Source organism: Zonotrichia albicollis, unplaced genomic scaffold (genome assembly GCF_047830755.1).
Source record: "Zonotrichia albicollis isolate bZonAlb1 unplaced genomic scaffold, bZonAlb1.hap1 Scaffold_231, whole genome shotgun sequence".
In the NCBI taxonomy this organism is placed as follows: domain Eukaryota; kingdom Metazoa; phylum Chordata; class Aves; order Passeriformes; family Passerellidae; genus Zonotrichia; species Zonotrichia albicollis.
In genome coordinates, this window is record NW_027428410.1 from 1 (window position 1) to 20,767 (window position 20,767).

A 20,767-nucleotide genomic window follows, 5' to 3' on the forward strand; every position below is an offset into this window, starting at 1 on the left:
TTGCCAGCACACGTCCCTGAGCTCCGGGGGGGGGCGCTCCGGAGGGGGGGGGCGAATCTGCGGGGGGGGGGGGGGGTCAGGGAGATCCGGGACCCCTCCCCAAAATCCCCAAAATCCTCCAACCTCCCCTCAAAGAAACCATAAAATCCCCCTGCCGTCCAAAAAATCCGGCAATTGCTGGGGAGGGCCAGAGAGCTCCGGACCCCTCCCCAAAATCCCCCCCCCCAAAAAAACACGGCAATGGTTGGGGGGGGGGGTCAGGGAGCTCCAGACCCCTCCCCAAAATCCCCAAATCCTTCAAACCCCCCCCTCAAAGAAACCCCAAAATCCCCCCACCCCAAAAATCCCGGTAATGGCTGGGGGAGGGGGGGTCAGGGACCTCCAAACCCCTCCCCAAAGAAACCCCAAAATCCCCCCACCCCAAAAATCCCGGTAATGGTTGGGCTGGGGGCTCCATTTACACGACCCCCACCCCCCCCCCCATTCCCGAGGGTCTCACTTTTCGGTGGGGGGGGGGGGAAGAACCTCCAAACACCCCCCCCCAAAAAAAAATCCCCAAATTCCGGTGGTCTCTCCCCATTCCCAGCGGTCTCTCCCCATTTTGGGGGGTCTCTCCCCATCCCCGGGGGTCTCACCGGGCTCGGGGCCGGGCAGGCAGCGCCGCAGCCCGGGGTGGCAGCGGGATCTGGGGGTCCCTCCCATTGCCGGTTTTTGGGGGATATCCCGGGGGTCTCTCCCCATTCCCCATTCCCAGGGGTCTCTCCCCAGTCCCGGGGGTCTCACCGGGCTCGGGGCCGGGCAGGCAGCGCCGCAGCCCGGGGTGGTAGCGGGCTCCGGGCCCGCAGGTGCAGCGGAAGGAGCCGCGCGTGTTCTCGCACGCTCCGTCCACGCAGTTGGACTCGTCCAGACACTCGTCCACGTCTGGGGAGGGGTCGGGGGGGGGGGGATTCTGGGTTTCAGGACCCCCAAAACCCCAGAGACCCCCCCAAAAAATCCCCAACAGGATTCCCCCAACAAAACCCCGGGACCCCCCAAAAAAACCTCCGTGACCCTCCAAGCCCAAGGCAGGAGCTGCGGGGACTCCCAGGGATTCCCTTGGATTGTGGGGATCCCAAATAGCCCAGGGACCCCCAAACAGCCCAGAGACCCCCGAACACCCCAAAGATCCCCAAAAAAACCACAGAATCCCCCCCCAAACACCCCAGAGACCCCCTAAACACTCCAGGACAACCCCCTAAACACCCCAAAGACCCCCAAACACCACAGAATCCCCAAACTCTCCAACACCCCCAAACACTCTAAAGACCCCCAAACACCCCCCAAACACCCCAGTCCCCCCTCCTCAACACCCCAGGGACCCCCAAACACACCCCAGAATCCCCCCCAAACACACCCCAGAGACCCCCAAAGCCCCCAGAATCCCCCAACCCTCCAACACCCCCAAGCTGCTCCAGGACCCCACCGCTCTTTCCCTATGACTCCCCCCGACACCCCCCGAGCCCGAACCCCCCCCAGGGACCCCCGGGACCCCCCCCCATACCCAGGCACTGGCGCAGGGCGCTGTCGTAGTCGAAGCCCGCCTTGCAGTAGCACTCGTAGCCCGGCTGGGTGTTCACGCATTTGCCGCCCTTGCAGATCTCGGCCCCGAAGAGGCCGCACTCGTCAATGTCTGCGGGTGGGGAGGGGGCTCAGGAGACCCCCGGGGGAAAGGGGCAGCACCCCTCGGATGGAGGGGATGGGAGAAAATGGGGAAAATGGGGGGAAAACGGGGGAAATTAGGGGAAAAAGGGGGGAAAAACAGGGAGAAAAAAGTGCAGAAAAACAGGAGGAGAATGGGGAAAAATGTGGGAAAATGGAGGGGAAAATGGGGGGGAAGGGAGGAAAAACGGGGAGAAAAATGGGGGAAAACGGGGGGGAAATGGGGGGAAAAAGGGGAGAAAAAAGGGGGGAAGAAAGGGGGGAAGGAAGGGGGGGAAAGAGGGAGAAAATGGGGGGGGCGAAGGGGAGAAACAGGGGGAAAACAGGGGAAAATGGAGAAAAATAGGGGGGGAAAATGGAGGGAAATAGGGGAAAACCGGGGAAAAATGGGGGGAAAAACAGGGGGGAAAATGGGGAGAAAATAGGTTTTCCTTGGAAAAACGGGGGCTGCAGAAACGCCCCCGGGACACGGGGGGGACACGGGGGGGGTCCCAGGCTCTCACCGCGGTGCGCGGGGATCCCCCCGTAGTCGAGGCCGTTGTCGTCCTGGATGAAACCCCTCCCGTCGGGACAGAGCGCCACGAACTCAGCTGGGAGGGGGCAAAAAAAGTCAAAGGGGGGGGGTCCTGAACCCCCAGAGCACCCTCGGGACCCCAAACCCACCCCCGGTTTCCCCCTTTTCCCACAAAGCCTGTGGGGATGGGGTGGGGAAGGGTCGGTCCAACCCCCTCATATCCCCCCAAACCCCCCAAAATCAGGCAGGAAATGGGGTCTCAGGCGGTCCTGAACCCCCGGACCACCCTCGGGACCCCCACCCACCCCTGGGGACCCCCAAACCATCATCGGGACCCCCACCCACCTCTGGGGACCCCAACCCACCCTCGGTGTCCCCCAGTTTTCCGCCTTTTTCCCATGAGCGGCCCACAAACCCTGCTGGAGATGGGGTGGGGAAGGGTCAGTCCAGCCCCCCCCAAACCCCCCAAAATCGGGCTCCAAACGGGGTCTCAGGGGGTTGGGGACCCCCAGACCACCCTCAGGACCCCCACCCACCCCCGGAGACCCCCAGTTTTCCCCCCTTTTCCCATGAGTGGCCCACAAACCCTGTGGGGATGCGGCGGGTTAGGGTCGCTCCAGCCCCTCCAAACTCCCCCAAACCCCCCAAACCCGAGCCCCAAAGGGGGTCTCGGGGCTCTGGGGACCCCCGCGCGTACCCGAGGAGGGCAGGGGGCACGGGTACACCTCGCACAGGTCCCCCCATCCTGCCCCCACAGAGCAGCAGCACTCGCCCCGCGTCACATTGGTGCCCAGCACAGCGTCGCAGAAGGCGGGCAGCTCCAGGCTCAGGTAACACTCCTTGCGTGGCGCGGGGGGGTCCCGGGCTGGGAAAGGGGGGACAAGGGGTTAATGGGGACCCCAAAGATCCCTCAGAGCCCCCCAAGAGAATCAGGGATCCCCTAAACCACATAAAGTTGCAGGGATGTCCTCCCATCCCACATAGAGATAGAAAGAACTTTCTAGAAGCGACCTCATCCCCCCCTTTGTGGCCCAGACTTCCCTGGGACCCTCAGGAACCCTCACAGACCCTGAGGGACACCGCCAGACCCTCAGGGACACCCTCAGACCTTCAAGGACACCCCCAGACCCTCAGGAACCCCCAAAGGCCTTCAGGGACACCCCCAGACCCTCAGGGACACCCTCAGACCTTCAAGGACACCCCCAGACCCTCAGGAACCCCCCAGACCTTCAGGGACATCCCCAAAGGCCCTCAAGGACAATCCCAGACCCTCAAGAACCCCCAAAGGCCCTCAGGGACACCCCCAGACCTTCAAGGACACCCCCAGACCCTCAGGAACCCCCCAAAGGCCCTCAGGGACACCCCCAGACTCTCATGGGACACCCTCAGACCTTCAAGGTCACTCCCAGACCCCCAAGGACACCCCCCCAAGACCCTCAGGGACACCCCGAAGACCCTCAAGGACACCCCCGACCCCGAGCCCCCCTCACGGAGGCAGCGGCGGCCGTCGGGGCTGGGGGCCAGCCCGGGGGGGCAGCGGCAGCTGAAGGAGCCCTCGAGGTTGGTGCAGGTGCCGGGCGGGGGGCACAGCCCCGGGTCCAGCGCGCACTCGTCGATGTCTGGGGAGGGGGGGGATATCAGAAAGACTCCCCAAAAAACAACCCCAGAGACCCCCCTGGTATCGTGGGGGGCGTTCTGGGGGATTTTGGGGAGGGGTCTCTGAGGGTTCTGGGGGATTTTGGGGAGGGAACTCTGAGTTTTCCATCCCATCCATAGCGGAGCCAGGTGAGGAGCTGGGTCTGTGTTTTGGGGAGGGGTCTCTGAGGGGTTGTGTAGGGGGCATTTAGGGGTGGGTTTATTTTGGGGAGGGTCTCGCTCCACTCCCCCTGGCAGCGCATAGAGGGGGGGTGTTTTGGGGCTGTTCTGGGGGGGGGGTGTTGGGGCTGTTTTGGGGGGGGAGTTTTGCGGGGGTTTGGGGTTTATTTGGGGCGGGGGTCTCTCGGGGGTCCCGGGCTGTTTTGGGGGTCTCTCGGGGGTCTCACCCTGGCAGCGGCGGCCGTGCAGCAGCGCGTACCCGGGGGGGCACAGGCACCGGTAGGACCCCGCCGTGTTCACGCAGTCGCCCCCAACGCAGGCGGCCGCGAACTCGCACTCGTCGATGTCTGGGGGAACAGAGGATGAGACCCCCGGGTGTGGGACCCCCCCCCCCCAAACCCCATAACCCACCCAAAGCCCCCCCAGACCCAGACATCCCCCAGATCCACCCCCAGGCCCCAATAACCCCCCAGACCCCACTGACCCCTACCCCCAAAACCCTCCCAGAACCCTGAAAATCCCACAACCCCCCAGAATAATCCCCAGACTCCAATAACCCCCCTAGGACCCCCCCCCCAGACCCCACTGACCCCCAACCCCTAAAACCCCCCCAGATCCACCCCAAAGTCCCCCCAGAGCCCCCCCAAACTCCCACAATCCCCCAGACCCCCCAAACCCCAACAACCCCCCCAGAGTCCCGCAAACCCCTAAAATCTGCCCAAACCCCCCCGACCCCCGCTCCCAGACCCCCCCCCCGTTTTTTGGGGTACCCTGGCAGCGGGGAGGGTCCCGCGCCGGCTGCAGCCCGGGGGGGCACTGGCACTTGTAGGATCCGGGGGTGTTCACGCAGCTCCCCCCGGCACAGAGACCCCCGGCCTCGCACTCGTTCACATCTGGGGGACCCCCAGTGAGACCCCAGAACTGGGGGGGGGTCCCAAGGGGGGATCTGGGGTGTGGGGAAGGGTCCTGGGTGGGAGTTTTGGGGGGGGTCCCAAGTGTTTTGGGGATGTCCCAGGGATTTGGGGGGTCCCAGGGGGGGTTTGGGTTGTCCCAGGGGTTTTTGGGGGTGGGGGGTTTGGGGGGTCCCAGGAGGGTTTGGAGGTGTCACGGGGGTTTTAGGGAATCCCAGAGGAGTTTGGGGTGTCCCAGGGGGGTTTTGGGGTATCCTGGGGATTTAGGGGGGGATCCCGGAGTTTTAGGGGGTACCAGAGGAGTTTGGGGGGTCCCGGGTGGGTTTTGTGGGGGGTCCCAGGGTGGTTTTGGGGTATCCCAGAGGTTTTGGGGAGTCCTAGGAGGTTATGGGAGATCCCAGGGGTTTTGGGGGGGGGATTTGGGATGTCCCAGAGGTTTGGGGGTATCCCAGGGGGTTTTGTGGGATCCCGGGGGGGTTTTGGGGGTGTCCCGGGGGGGTTTTGGGGTGTCCCTGGGGGTCCCGGGGGCGCTGACCGATGCAGGCGCCGTTGAGGCCGCGGTAGCCGGGGGGGCAGGGGGTGCACACGAAGCCCCCGGGCTGATTCTCACACTTGGAGTCGGGGCACGTGCCCACGTCCAGGCACTCGTTGATGTCTGGGGACATTGGGGACATTTGGGGACATCGGAGACATTGGGGACATTTGGGGATATTGGGGACATTGGGGGGACATTAGGGACATTGGGGGTGTTGGGAACATTTGGGGATATTTGGGACATTGGAGACATTTGGGGATATTGGGGACATCGGGGACATTGGGAACATTTGGGGACATTGGGGACATTTGGGGACATCGGAGACATTGGAGACATTTGGGGACATTGGGGGGGACATTAGGGACATTGGGGATGTTGGGGACATTGGGGGCATTTGGGGACATTGGGGATATTGGGGACATTTGGGGACATTGGGGGGACATTGGCGATGTTGGGGACATTGGGGACATTTTGGGGACATTGGGGACATATGGGGGACACCCCACAGCACCCCCTGTCACCATCCCTGGTGGCTTCGTGTCCCCATCTCCCTCCAAGGTGTCCTGTCCCCATCCCGTGTCTCCATCCCTGTCCCCACCCCCATGTCGATGTCCCCGCCCCGGTGTCCCCATCCCGATGTCCCCATCCCGGTGTCCCCAGCCCGGTGTCACCTTCGCAGAGCGGTGGCCGCGAGCCCTTGCGCCGGTAGCCCGGGTGACACTCGCACTTGTAGTGTCCGGGCACGTTGGAGCAGGTGCCACCGTCCCCGCACACATCACCCTTGGCGCACTCGTCGATGTCTGCGGGGACACGAGGGGGTCACCGGCCCTGTCACCAACCCTGGGCAATGTCCCCAACCCCAGACAGTGTCCCCAACACTGTCACATGTCCCCATCCTTGTCCCCTGTCCCCAGTCCTGTTCCCACCCCTGTGCCCTGTCCCCAACCCCAGGCAGTGTCCCCATCTCCATCCCATGTCCCCAAACTCGTCCCCAACCCTGTCCTCAAGCTTGTCCCCTGTCCCTCACCCTGGGCAGTGTCCCCAAGGCTGTCTCATGTCCCCAACCCCAGCCAGTGTCCCCAGCCCTGTCCCTTGTCCCCAACCCTGGGAAGTGTCCCCAAACCTGTCCTGTACCCCCAGCCCCATCCCATGTTCCCAATACTGTCCCCAACGCCATCCCATGTCCCCAACCCTGTCCCCTACCATGTCCCAACCCTGTACCCTGTCCCCAACCCCTTCCCATGTCCTCAACTCTGTCCCCAACCCTATGCACTGCCCCAACCTGCCATTCCATGTCCCCAACCCTGTGCCATGTCCCTTGTCCCCATCCCCTCCCCATGTCCCCTGTGTCCCTTGTCCCCATCCCCGTGTCCCCGGTACCTGCACAGGTGCGCAGTCCCCTTGTGCAGGCGCAGTTGGAAGCCGCGGTGACAGTGACAGGTGTAGGAGCCGCCGGTGTTCATGCACACGCCGCGCCCGGCGCCGCACGGCTCCGCCTCGCACTCGTTCACGTCTGTGCGGGTGTGTGCAGGTGTGTACAGGTGTGTACAGGTGTGGCACAGGTGTGTCACAGGTGTGTGCAGGTGTGTCACCATGTGTCACTGTGTGTCACTGTGTGTGTGACCCCCTTAGCCCTGTACGGCTCCGCCTCGCACTCGTTCACGTCTGTGCGGGTGTGTGCAGGCGTGTCACCATGTGTCACTGTGTGTCACTGTGTGTGTGACCCCCTTAGCCCTGCACAGCTCCACCTCGCACTTGTTCACATCTGTGCGGGTGTGTGCAGGTGTGTACAGGTGTGTACAGGTGTGTCACCATGTGTCACTGTGTGTCACTGTGTGTGTGACCCCCTTAGCCCTGCACAGCTCCACCTCGCACTTGTTCACATCTGTGCGGGTGTGTGCAGGTGTGTACAGGTGTGTACAGGTGTGTCACCATGTGTCACTGTGTGTCACTGTGTGTGTGACCCCCTTAGCCCTGCACGGCTCCGCCTCGCACTTGTTCACATCTGTGCGGGTGTGTGCAGGTGTGGCACAGGTGTGTGCAGGTGTGTACAGGTGTGTCACCGTGTGTGTGACCCTCTGACCCTCCCCCGGTGTCCCCATGTCCCCATGTCTGTCTGTCCGTCCGTGTGTCCGTACCGGTGCAGTAGCAGCACTGGGGGTGCCAGTGGTACCCCGGGAAGCAGAGGCAGCTGTACCCCCTGTGTGTCCGTGTGTCTGTCCCTGTGTCCGTCCCCATGTCCGTGTGTCCATCCTGTGTCCGTGTGTCCGTACCGGTGCAGTAGCGGCGCTGGGGGTGCCAGCGGTACCCCGGGAAGCAGAGGCAGCTGTACCCCCCGTGTGTCTGTGTGTCTGTCCCTGTGTCTGTCCCCATGTCTGTCTGCCCCATGTCTGTGTGTCCATCCCGTGTCCGTGTGTCCATCCCGTGTCTGTGTGTCCGTACCGGTGCAGTAGCGGCGCTGGGGGTGCCAGCGGTACCCCGGGAAGCAGAGGCAGCTGTACCCCCCCGGGCCCATCACGCACTCCCCGGGCCCGCAGATGTTCCGGTTCAGTTTGCACTCGTCCGTCTCTGTTGGGGTGGGGGAGGATTTTGGGGTCACCCCGGGAGACCTCGGGGGTCCCAAGGGGGTCCCAAAGGGGATTTGGGGGGGGGGTCCCAGTGAGATTTGGGGGGATCCCAATGGGATTTGAGGGGTCTCAAGGGGATTTGGGGGTGTTGCAGGGGGGTCCCAAGGGGATTTGGGGGGTCCCAAAGGAGATTTCAGGATGCTGGAGGGGTCCCCAACGGATTTGGGGGGTCCCAATGGGATCTTGGGGGTTTCAATGGGATTTTGGGGAGTGCCAGAGGGGATTTGGGGATCCCGAAGGAGGTTTGGTGGTGCTGGAGGGGGCCCCAATGGGATTTGGGGGTGCTGGAGAGGATCCCAATAGGATTTGGGAGGTCTCAATGGGATTTCGGGGTCCCCAGTGGGATTTGGGGGTGCTGGAGGGGGTCCCAATGGGATTTGGAGGTGTTGGATAGGGTCCCGATGGGATCTTGGGGGTCCCCAATGGGATTTGGGAGGGGTCCCAATGGTATTTGGGGTTGCTGGAGGGGTCCCCAATGTGATTTGGGGGTCCTAATGGGATTTGGGGGTGCGGGAGGGGGTCCCAATAGGATTTGGGGAGTCCCAATGAGATTTGGGGGTGCTGGGACGGGGTCCCAATGGGATCTTGGGGTGTTGGGGGATCCCAGCAGAGTCCCGGGGGTCCGGGGGGGATTGAGGGGTCTCGGGGGATGTTGGGGGGTCCCGGGGGTCTCTCACCGGTGACCTGGGTGGGCGCGATCTCGGCCGCGCTGCGCGTCAGCTGCTCCGGGGGCAGCCGCCAGAGCGGGGCCGGCGTGGGACGGGCCAGGAGCGCTGGGGACAGCGGGGACAGGGCGGGGACAGTGAGGGGACAGGGCGGGGACAGGGCGGGGACAGCGGGGACAGTGAGGGGACAGGGCGGGGACAGTGAGGGGACAGGGCGGGGACAGGGCGGGGGACAGCGCTCCCTGTCCCCATCTCTGCTCCTGTTCCCATTCCTGTCCCCAAGCTGTCCCCAACCCCTTCTGGCCGCCATGGGCACGTCCCCTTCTTCATCCTGGTGCGTGTCCCCGTACTGTCCTTGTCCCCCAGCTGTCCCCATAAATGTCCCTGAAATGTGCCCAAACTGTGCCCAAAAAGTCCCCAAGCTGTCCCCATAAATGTCCCTGAAATGTGCCCAAACTGTGCCCAAAATGTTCCCAAACTGTCTCCATAAATGTCCCCAAAGTGCCCCCAAACTGTCCCTGAAGTTTTCCCAAAGTGTCCCAAACTGTCCCTGCCCTCTCCAAGCTGTCCCTGCCATGTCCCCCCCCCGTGTCCCCTCAGTGTCCCCCCGTGTCCCCCCCTGTCCCTTACCGGGGTACTGGGGGGGGTCGCTGCTCCCCCGGGGGCTGCTCCAGGCCCTGCTCCTCCGAGGGGCTCCCGAACACCGGCAGCTGGGGGGGGGGGGGGCACCGTGTCCGTCTGTCCGTCTGTCCCTCTGTCCCCTCTGTCCCCCCTCCCATTCCCCCATACCCTCCCAGCCCCCTCCCCCTTCATGCTTGTCCCCCTCAATGTCCACCCAATGCCCCCCCCAATGTCCCCCCCAATGTTCCCTCAATGTCCCCTCAATGTCCCCCCCAATGTCCCCTCAATGTCCCCCAAATGTCCCCTCAATGTCCCCCCCAATATCCCCTCAATGTCCCCCAATATCCCCTCAATGTCCCCCCAATGTCCCCTCAATGTCCCCCCCAATGTCCCTTCAATGTCCCCCCCCAATGTTCCCCCATTTCCCCCCAATATCCCCCCAAATGTGCCCCCAATGTCGCCTCCCTCCAATGTCCCCCCCAATGTCCCCCTCCCCAATATCCCCCCCAATGTCCCCCCCCCCAATGTCCCCTCCCCCACTCACCATGGCCGGGGGGGTCCCAGCTGCGGGGGGGGGAGGGGGCGCTGAGACCCCAAACTGACCCCCCCACCATGGGGCGGGGGGGGGACACACAAAACAGGGGGGTCAGGGGGGGCTGGGGACATTGGGGGGGGGTCACAGGGACATGGGGGGGGTTGGGGACATTGGGGGAGGAATTGAGACATTGAGGGGGTCACGGGACATTGGGGGGGGGATTGGGACATGGGGGGGATCTGGGGACATCGGGGGGCACAGGAGGGACAGGGGACATGGGGGGGCACAGGGGACATTGGGGGACCCGAGGTGACATGGGGAGGGGGCGTCACAGGGACATGGCAAGAAGGGGACAAGAGGGGACAAGGACCAGGTGAGGGGGGAAGGGGGACACAGGGACAGGGTGGGGGGACATTTTGGGGTCCTGGGTTTGGGAGGGGTTGGACATTTTGGGGGTCCCGGGGTTGGGATTGGGGACATTTTGGGGTCTGGATTTGGGTAGGGGGGACACAGGGACTGGGGGTGGGGGTTGGGACATTTTGGGGTCTGGGGTAAGGGGGGATGAGACATTTTGGGGTCCGGGTTTGAGGAGGTGGGGGGGACATTTTGGGGTCTGGGGGGGGACATTTTGGGGTCCCGGGTTTGGGGAGGGGGATGGGACATTTTGGGATCCGGATTTGGGGGGATGGGACATTTTGGGGTCCGGGATGGGGAGGGGGGATATTTTGGGGTCCAGGGTTGGTGACCGGGGACATTTTGGGGTCCGGATTTGGGGGTTTGGGAACATTTTGAGGTCCGGATTTTGGGGAGGGGGGAACATTTTGGGGATGGGGGGACATTTTGGGCTCCGTATTTGGGGTGAGGACAGGACATTTTGGGCTCCAGATTTGGGTGTTGGGATATTTTGGGCTCCGTATTTAGGTTGGGGGGGGACATTTTAGGGTCCGTATTTGGGTCTGGGGTCCGTGCCCCACCTGGCGGCGGGGCCGCGTCGGGCGGCGCGGGGCTGGGGGCGGGCGGGGGGGGTCGCGGGGGGGTTCCCCGTCGGGGTGGATGTGCAGCGTGAAGTCGCTCTCGCCCTGGATGGTGAGGGTCTGGTGCGAGGTCAGCACGTGGTACCCCTTCCCCGCCGGGCAGATGGCCTTGAATGCGGCTGGGGGGGCACGGGGGGGGTCAGGGGGCACCCCCAAACCGGGATGGGACCCCCAGGACCGAGATGGGCACCCCCCCCAACAGCCCTGGGACCCCCCCGAGTCCCCCAAACCCATCAACACCTTCCCTGAACTATCGGGAAGGGGGAGGGCCTGGAGACCCCAGACCCACTGGGGGGATTTGGGGGGGGGGGGCACCCCCCGGACCGGGATGGGACCCCAGGATCGAGATGGGACCCCCAGGACCAGGATGGGACCCCTAGACCAAGGTAGGATCCCCCCGGACCGAGCTGGGGCATCCCCAAGCCCCTCAATGCAGCCGAGGCACTCCCTGGGTTGGGAGGGCCTGGAGACCCCAGACCCCCAAACCAGCGACCCCCAAACCCCCCATATCGGTTCCATTAAGGGGTCAGCGCTGTCAGCAGCCCCCCCAGACCCCCCTGTACCAGTTCTACTGGGGGTGCAGTGCTGGCAGAGACCCCCAGACCCCCCTAAACCCCCCCCATACCGGTTCCATTGGGGGGTGCAGACCCCCCCCAGGCCCCCCTAAACCCCCCATACCATTCCATTGCGGGGGCAGTGCAGTCAGCAGCCCCCCAAACGCCCCCAGACCCCTCCAAACCCCCCATACCAATTCTACTGGGAGGCAGCACTGGCAGAGACCCTCAAGACCCCCCTGGATCCCTCCAAACCCACCCATATCAGTTCCATCGGGGGGTGCAGACCCCCCCAGACCCCCCAGCCCCCCATTACCGGTTCCGTCGGGGGGGCAGCGCTGGCAGCGCCCCCCCCAGGCCTTGCCCACGCTGCAGCAGCAGGTGCGCCGCGTCAGGCGCGTGGGCAGCGGGTGCTGGCACTGCTGCGAGCCCGAGACCAGGCGGAAACACAGCCCGCGCTCCTCGCCCGGCTCCGCTGGGGAGGGGATGGAGCCTCAGAGACCCCTCCCCAAAATACCCCAGAGACCCCTCCCCAAAATAACCCAGAGACCCCTCCTCAAAAATACCCCGGGACACTCAGAGACCCCTCCCCAAAATACCCAGAGACCAGGCGGAAACACAGCCCGCGCTCCTCGCCCGGCTCCGCTGGGGGAATGGAACCATCAGAGACCCCTCCCCAAAATACCCAGAGTCCGCAGAGACCCCTCCCCAAAATAGCCAGAGACCCCTCTTCAAAATACCCCGAGACCAGGCGGAAACACAGACCGCGCTCCTCGCCCGGCTCCGCTGGGGAGGGATGGAGCCTCAGAGACCCCTCCCCAAAATACCCAGAGACCGCAGAGACCCCTCCCCAAAATACCCCAGAAACCCCTCCCCAAAATACCCAGAGACCAGGTGGAAACACAGACCGCGCTCCTCGCCCGGCTCCGCTGGGGAGGGGATGGAGCCTCAGAGACCCCCTCCCCAAAATACCCAGAGACCGCAGAGACCCCTCCCCAAAATAACCCAAAATACCCCAGAGACCCCTCCCCAAAATACCAGAGACCAGGCGGAAACAGAGACCGCGCTCCTCGCCCGGCTCCACTGGGGGAATGGAACCATCAGGGACCCCTCCCCAAAATACCCCAGAGACTCCTCCCCAAAATAGCCAGAGACCCCTCTTCAAAATACCCCGGGACCAGGCAGAAACACAGACCCTGCTCCTCGCCTGGTTCCGCTGGAGGGCATGGGACCATCAGAGACCCCTCCCCAAAATAACCCAGAGACCCCAGAGACCCCTCCTCAAAAATACCCCGGGACACTCAGAGACCCCTTCTCAAAATAGCCCGGGACACTCAGAGACCCCTCCCCAAAATACCCAGAAACCAGGCGGAAACAGAGACCACGCTCCTCGCCCGGCTCCACTGGGGGAATGGAACCATCAGAGACCCCTCCCCAAAATAACCCAGAGACCCTTCCCCAAAATATCCCAAAATACCCAGAGACCCCTCCTCAAAATAACCCATAAACCGCCCCCAGAACCCCCCCATGCCCCCCTTATGCAGGCACTGGCTCCGGAGGGCGCCAGGACCCCCCCAGAACCACCCCAGGACCCCCATGCCCCCTCCCAGACCCTCCCAGAACCCCCCAGACCCCTCAGGACCCCCCCAAACCCGCCCATGTCCCCCCTTACGCAGGCACTGGCTCCGGGAGGGCCCCAGCACGTGCCCGGCCGAGCAGGAGCAGCGGAAGCTGCCCTGGGTGTTGCGGCACTCGCCGGGCTGGCACACGCCGGGCAGGGCACACTCGTTAATGTCTGCACAGGTAAGGGCACACCTGAGCCAGGTATGGCACACCTGGGACAGGTATGGCACACCTGGGACAGGTATGGCACACCTGGGACAGGTATGGCACGGGTATGGCACACCTGAGCCAGGTATGGCACACCTGGGACAGGTATGGCACGGGTATGGCACACCTGGGCTGAGTATGGCACACCTGAGCCAGGTATGGCACGGGTATGGCACATCTGAGCCGGGTATGGCACACCTGAGCCAGGTATGGCACGGGTATGGCACACCTGGGACAGGTATGGCACACCTGGGACAGGTACGGCATGGGTATGGCACACCTGGGCTGGGTATGGCACATCTGAGCCGGGTATGGCACACCTGAGGCAGGTGTGGCATGGGTGTGGCGCAGGTAGAACACACCTGGCACAGGTGTGATACAGGTGTGATATGGGTGTGATATGGGTGTGACACAGGTTTGGCACAGGTAGAACACAACTGTCACAGGTGTGATACAGGTGTGATACAGGTGTGACAGGTGTGGTATGGGTGTGATACAGGTGTGATATGGGTGTGGCCCAGGTGTGGCACAGGTTTGGCACAGGTAGAACACACCTGGCACAGGTGTGATACAAGTGTGATACGGGTGTGGCACAGGTGTGATATGGATGTGATATGGATGTGGCACAGGTGTGATATGGGTGTGATACGGATGTGATACAGGTGTGGTACAGGTGTGGTACAGGTGTGATACAGGTGTGATACAGGTGTGATATGGGTGTGGCACAGGTGTGACACAGGTGTGACACAGGTAGAACACACCTGGCACAGATGTACAGGTATGGCACAGGTGTATGGGCATGGCACAGGTGTGATACAGGTGTGCAGGTGTGGCACAGGTAGAACACACCTGGCACAGGTGTATGGGTGTGGCACAAGTGTGATACAAGTGTCACACAGGTGTGAACACACCTGACCTCCCACACCCTCCCTTGGCCACGTGCCAGCCCCTTGCACACCTGTTACACACTCACGTGTGTCCCCCCACCCCCTGTGCCCCCCACCCCTCATTCCCCAACATCCCCACACAAAACCCCCCCAGGAAGCCCCCCAGGACCCTCCAGACTCCCCCAGAAACCCCACAAGAACCCCCCAGGAACACGTTCAGGACCCCCCCAAAACCCCCCAGACCCCCCAAAAGCCCCCAGACCCCCCCGAGCCCCCTACCCTGGCAGTGGGAGCTGTTGAGCCGTTTGTAGCCCTGGGGGCAGTCGCCCCCCCCCGCGCTCCCCCCGCGACGCCTTCGGGGACCCCGAACCTGAAACAGCCCCGAGACCCCCCCGGGTCACCCCCAGAAACGGGGGGGGCACCGGGGGAGGGGGTTTGGACCCCATTTTTGGGGGGGGGGGGGCTCGGTTTTAGGCTGGGGTGGTTTTGGAAGGGTCTTGGGGAGACCTGGGGGGGGGTTCTGGGGGTGTTTAGGGGGTCCTGGGGGTTCTTGGGGGGGGTTCTGGGAGGGTCTGCGGGGGTTTTGGGGGTTCTTGGGGGTGTCTGGGGGGTTTGGGGGGTCTGGGGGATTCTGGGGAGGTTTTGGGGGGTCTGGGGGTTTTTGGGGGGGGTCCTGGGGGGGTCTGGGGTCGTTCTGAGAAGTTCTGGGGGGTCCTGGGGGGGTTTTGGGGGGTCCTGGGTGGTCCTGGAGGGGTCTGGGGGGATTTTAGAGGATCTTGGGGAGTTGTGGGGGGATTTTAGGAGGATCTGGGGGGTCCTGGGGGTTCAGGGTGGGTTCTTGGGAGGATTTTGGGGGGGCCTTGGGGAGTTCTGGGGAAATTCTGGGGGGTTCTTGGGGGGGGTCTGGAGGGATCCTGGGTGGTCCTGGAGGGGTCTGGGAGGGTTTTAGGGGGTCTTGGGAGGTTCTAGGGGGATTTGGGGGGGTCCTGGGGGATTTCTGGGGGGGTCTGGGGTCGTTCTGGGAAGGTCTAGAGGAGTTTGGGGGGACCTGGGTGGGTCTAGGGATATTTTGGGGGGTCTGGGGGTATTTTGGGGGGTTCTGGGGGGGTCCCTGACCAATGTGGGGGGGGGTCCCGGGGTGAGGGGTTCCCCTCTCACCCTGCTGCAGGTGGGGACATTTGTGACATTTGCTCTGTCCCCAGGCGCTGCCGATGCTGCCGCAGCAATCCTCGAGCTTGGTGAGCCCGGGCAGGGGGTTACTGCCGCACTGGGGGGGGCACGGGGGGGTCAGCGCCCCAAAACACCCTCGGGAACCCCGAAATACCCCTGAGAAACCAAACCCACCCCAAAAATATCCCCGAGAATGGAAACCCAGCCCAAAATACCCCAGGGAACACAAACCCACCCCCCAAAATACCCCTGAAAATCCAAACCCACCCCAAAATACCCCAGGGGACCCAAATCCATCCCCAAATACCCCCGGGAATCCAATCCCACCCCAAAACACCCGAAGACACCCCCAAACCCATCCCAAAATACCCCAGGGAACCTAAAATCCATCCCAAATTACCCCTGGGAATGCAAATCCCACCCCAAAATATCCCTGGGGATCCAAATCCCACCCCAAAATATCCCTGGGAATGCAAATCCCACCCCAAAACACCCCCGAGACCCCAAATAAACCCCAAAAGACCCCGGAGAATGCAAATTCCAACCCAAAACACCCCTAAACCCCCCAAATCCCCCCAAATCCCCACCCCCCGATCCCCTAAATGTCCCGGGACCCCCACATTCCCACCCCCCCTCACCGAGTGCTTGGGCAGTCAGAACCTGGGGAGGGGGCGCTGCAGTACTGGGGGGGGTAAGCACCCTAAAACCCCCCAAAACACCCCTAAATCACCCCAAAACTCGGGGGTTCCGACCCCCTCGAACCCCTGAACACCCCCCGGGACCCCCAAATTCCCGCCCCACCCCCTCACCGAGTGCTTGGGCAGGGTGTCCTGGAAGCAGCGGCCCAGCGGTTTGTGGGTGTGGGGCCGGGGGGGCGCGGGGGGTTTGCTGCCCGCGGGGTGCGCCAGGAGCCCCCCTCCGGCCCGGGGAGCCCCCTCGGGGGGGCGCGGCTCGATGCGGTGAACCTGCACCGAGGCCTCGGGGGGGTGATGGACCCGCACGTTCACCAGGGGAGGGGGCACCTGGGCTGGGGGGGGGGGGACAGGGAGATGGGATCCAACCGAAGCACGAAATTGGGGACCCCCCTCGAATCCCGAAATCTGGGACACGGGACCCCCCCGAATCCCAAAATCTGAGACCCCTGAACACCAAAATCCACTACCCCCCAAAACCCCGAAATCCGGGACCTGGGACCCCCCCGAACCCCGAAATCCGGGAGCCCTCGAACCCCAAAATCTGGGACACGGGACCTCCCCAAACCCCAAAATCCGAGACCCCTGAACACCGAAATCCACAACCCCCCAAATCCCGAAATCCGGGACCTGGGACCCCCCCGAACCCCGAAATCCGGGACCCCCCCGAACCCCGAAATCCGGGAGCCCTCGAACCCCAAAATCCGGGACCTGGGACCCCCCCAAACCCCAGAACTCGGCACCCTGGGACTCCCCCGAACCCCGAAATCCGGGAGCCCTCGAACCCCAAAATCTGGGACACGGGACCCCCCCAACCCCAAAATCCGAGACCCCTGAACACCGAAATCCACGACCCCCAAAACCCCGAAATCCGGGACCTGGGACCCCCCCGAACCCCGAAATCCGGGAGCCCTCGAACCCCGAAATCCGGGACCTGGGACCCCCCCGAACCCCGAAATCCGGGAGCCCTCGAACCCCAAAATCTGGGACACGGGAATCCCCCAAACTCCAGAACTCGGCACCCTGGGACGCCCCCGAATCCCGAAATCCGAGACCCCCTGAACACCGAAATCCACAACCCCCCAAACCCCGAAATCCGGGTCCTGGGACCCCCCCGAACCCCGAAATCCGGGAGCCCTCGAACCCAAAAATCTGGAACACGGGACCTCCCCAAACCCCAAAATCCGAGACCCCCTGAACACTGAAATCCACGACCCCCCAAATCCCGAAATCCGGGACCCCCCAAACCCCGAAATCCAGGACCCCCCAGAACTCCAAAATCCGGGACCCGAGAAGCCCCGAACCCAAAACCCGAGACCCCCCAGAACCCGGCACCTGGGACCCTCCCGAACCCCAAAATCCGGGACCCCCCAAACCCCAAAATCTGGGACCCCAGGGTCCTCTGAATTCCAAAATTCGGCAGCCCCAGCCCCGCAAACCCCTGAGCCCCCCCAAAATCTTCGAGCCCCCCCAAACCCCCCGAACCTCTCGAGACCCCCAAACCCCTGAACCCCCTCAAACCCCCCGAAATCCCCGAGCCCCCCAAATTCCCCATGCCCCCCAACCCCTCTGAACCCCCCCAGACCCCTGAGCTCCCCCAAACCCCCCGAACCTCCCAAACCCCCCGAGCCCCCCAAAGCCCCCCATTTACCTTCAGCCGAGTGGTGCCCCGGCCCCAGGGGCACGACGAAGGTGGCGTGGCTGACGTGCCCCCCCCCGTGGCCCCCCCCGTGCCCCCCCCCACCATGAGCAGCCCCCGGGGGGGGCTCGGGGGGCGCCGCCGCCCCCGGCCCATCGGCGATGACCTGCACGGCGTAAACGGCGACCTTGGAGCCGGGGGCGGGCTCGGGGGGGGCGTCGGGGGGCGCGGGGGGGGGCGGAGGGGGGGGTCCGGCCCCGCCCCCTCCCGTCCGAGCCCCGCCCCCGGCCGCGGGCACCTGGCAGAAGCGGCCGGTGAAGTTGGGGGGGCACAGGCAGTGGGAGCGGGAGCTGCACTGGCCGCCGTTCATGCAGGGCAGGGGGCACACCACTGCGGGGGGGGGGAGAGAGGTGAGACCCCCGGAGGGACCCCCCAATTCACCGAGACCCCCGGACGGACCCCCCCAATTACCCTGAGACCCACGGAGGGACCCCCGAATTACCCTGAGACCCCCGGAGTGACCCCCGAGTTACCCTGAGAGCCCCGGAGGGACCCCCCAATTCACCGAGACCCCCGGAGGGACCCCCGAATTACCCCGAGACCCCCGGAGGGACCCCCCAATTACCCTGAGACCCCCGGAGTGACCCCCGAGTTACCCTGAGAGCCCCGGAGGGACCCCCGAATTCACCGAGACCGCCGGAGGGACCCCCCAATTCACCGAGACCCCAGAGTGCCCTCAAATATCTTGAGAGCATCCTGAGACCCTCGGAGTGACCCCCAAATTCCCCTGAGACCCCCGGAGGGACCCCCGAATTACCCTGAGAGCCCTGAAGAGCCTCTGAGACCCCCGGAGTGCCCTCAGATTCCCCTGAGACCCCCAGATTATCCCCCAAATGGTCTGAAGCCCTAAATCCTCTGGGACTCCCTGAGAGCTCTGAGACCCCCGGGGCATCCCCAAATATCCTGGGGAGACCCCTGGAGTGCCTCCAAATCCTCTGGGACCCTCTGAGTCACCCGGGGACCCCCTGAGGGCCTCCAAATTCCCCCGGGACCCCCCAAAATTCCCCCAGAGACCCCCTGAGACCACCCTGAGCCCCCCCAGGTCCCTCTGTCCCCTTGGTGCCACCCAGGTCCCGGTGCCATCACAGCCCCATCCTCGCTGTCCCCATTGCTGTCCCCACCTTGGCCCTGTCCCCAAGCCTGTCCCACCTTCATCACAGTCCGGTGCTGTCCCCACACCTGAGCCTTCCCTGTCACCGTGTCCCCATCCCCGTGTCCCCATCCCCGTCACCGTGTCCCCGTGTGTCCCTGTCCCAGTGTCCCCATCCTTGTCCCCATCCCCGTGTCCCCATCCCCGTCACCGTGTCCCCATCCCTGTCACCGTGTCCCCATCCCTGTCCCAATGTCCTCATCCCTGTCCTTGTGTCACCATCCCCGTCCCCGTGTCCCCGTGTGTCCCTGTCCCAGTGTCCCAGTGCCACTCACCCACTCAGAGGCCAGAACTGGTCATGATGTCCCCATTGCTGTCCCCATCCCTGTCCCCGTATCACTCACCCACTCAGAAGCCAGAGCCGGTCAGGGTGTCCCCATGTCTGTCCCGGTGTCCCCATCCCTGTCCCCATTGCTGTCCCTGTCCTCACCTTGGCCCTGTCCCCAACCTTGTCCCCAGCCCTGTCCCATCCTCATCACAGTCCCAGTGCTGTCCCAGCGCTGTCCCACACCTGAGCCATCCCTGTCCCTGTGTCCCCATCCCTGTCCTGGTGTCTCTCACCCACTCAGGAGCCAGAGCTGGTAAGGGTGTCCCTGTCCTCGTGTCCCCATCCCTGTCCCCATGTCCCCATCCCGGTGCCACTCACGCATGCACTCAGAAGCCGGAGCCAGTCAGGGTGTCCCTGTCCTCGTGGCTGTCCCGGTGTCCCTGTCCCCGTGTCCCCGTCCCTGTCCCCCGGTGCCACTCACCCACTCAGAAGCCCGAGCCAGTCAGGGTGTCCCTGTCCCCATGGCTGTCCCGGTGTCCCCCTAACTGTTCCCATCCCTGTCCCGGTGTCCCCACGGCTGTCCCCATGTCCCCATCCCTGTCCCGGTGCCACTCACCCACTCGGAAGCCAGAGCTGGTCAGCGTGTCCCTGTCCCCATGGCCGTTCCCATCTCTGTCCCAGTGTCCCCACGGCCGTTCCCATCCCTGTCCCGGTGTCCCCACGGCCGTTCCCCTGGCTGTCCCGGTGTCCCCACGGCTGTCCCCATGTCCCCGTCCCTGTCCCCCGGTGCCACTCACCCACTCGGAAGCCGGAGCCGGTCAGCGTGTCGGCCGCGTGCCCGTTCTCTCCGATCAGGGTCATGTTGGAGCCGGGCTGGCACGAGTCGCGGCACAGCCCCTTCAGACACGTCCTCCGGCAGATCAGGGGGGGCGAAGACCACCTTGAAGCGCTCCCGGGCCACGGCCGCGCCCCCCCCGCGCCCCCCCAGCGCCGCCAGCGCCGCCAGCACCGCCCAGAGCCCCCCCAAGCTCCACATGCTGCCCCCGAGACCCCCGCGACCCCCGCCCGGACCCCGCGCCCACCGAGGGCTCCGATCCCTCGGTGGGGGGGGGGGTCCCGGCCGCTGGAGACCCCTCGGGGGGGCTCCCGGAGTCTCTCAAGCGTCCCGTCCGCCCCTCGGGATGGAAGGGGGGGGTCCCGTCTGTCTGTCTGTCTGTCTGTCTGTCTGTCTGTCCCCTCTCCAGCCGCGCCGCCCAGCCCGGAGAGAGAGGCCGAGGGGTCCCTTTTGGGGAGGGGGGCTCCCCCTTTGTGGGGAGGGGGTGTCCCGCAGAGGCCTGGCGGGTGCGGGGGCGCCCCCCCGGGGGTGTCCCGGGTGTTTCTGGGGGGATCCCGCCGGGCTCGCGCGGTCCCGCGGCCGCCTGGGATGGCGCTGGGATTGAGGGGGGGGGGGGGGGCGGGGGCCGGGCCCTGGGGCCGCTCCAGGAATTGGGGGGGGGGGGCGGGGAGGTGGGGGGAGGGGAGGAGCCCGGATGGCCGGGCCGGTTCCAGCGGCGGGACGGGGT

General features: G+C 64.6%; 1 protein-coding gene across 1 annotated transcript; it reads right to left on the reverse strand.

Moving 5' to 3' along the window:
- Positions 1-616: 616 nt before the first annotated feature.
- LTBP3 (latent transforming growth factor beta binding protein 3) lies at positions 617-20,382 on the reverse strand. The gene is given in 22 exon segments (XM_074534012.1): positions 617-921; positions 1,541-1,669; positions 2,202-2,288; positions 2,910-3,077; positions 3,703-3,831; positions 4,255-4,374; positions 4,798-4,920; positions 5,474-5,593; positions 6,145-6,301; positions 6,868-6,986; positions 7,916-8,041; positions 8,778-8,873; positions 9,396-9,475; positions 9,931-9,950; positions 10,896-11,074; positions 11,826-11,984; positions 13,182-13,304; positions 14,506-14,568; positions 15,352-15,493; positions 16,206-16,423; positions 17,740-18,117; positions 20,003-20,382. Coding segments are annotated over 22 exon segments (3,090 nt in total). The 5' UTR covers positions 20,067-20,382; the 3' UTR covers positions 617-631.
- Between the last annotated feature and the right edge of the window lie 385 nt (positions 20,383-20,767).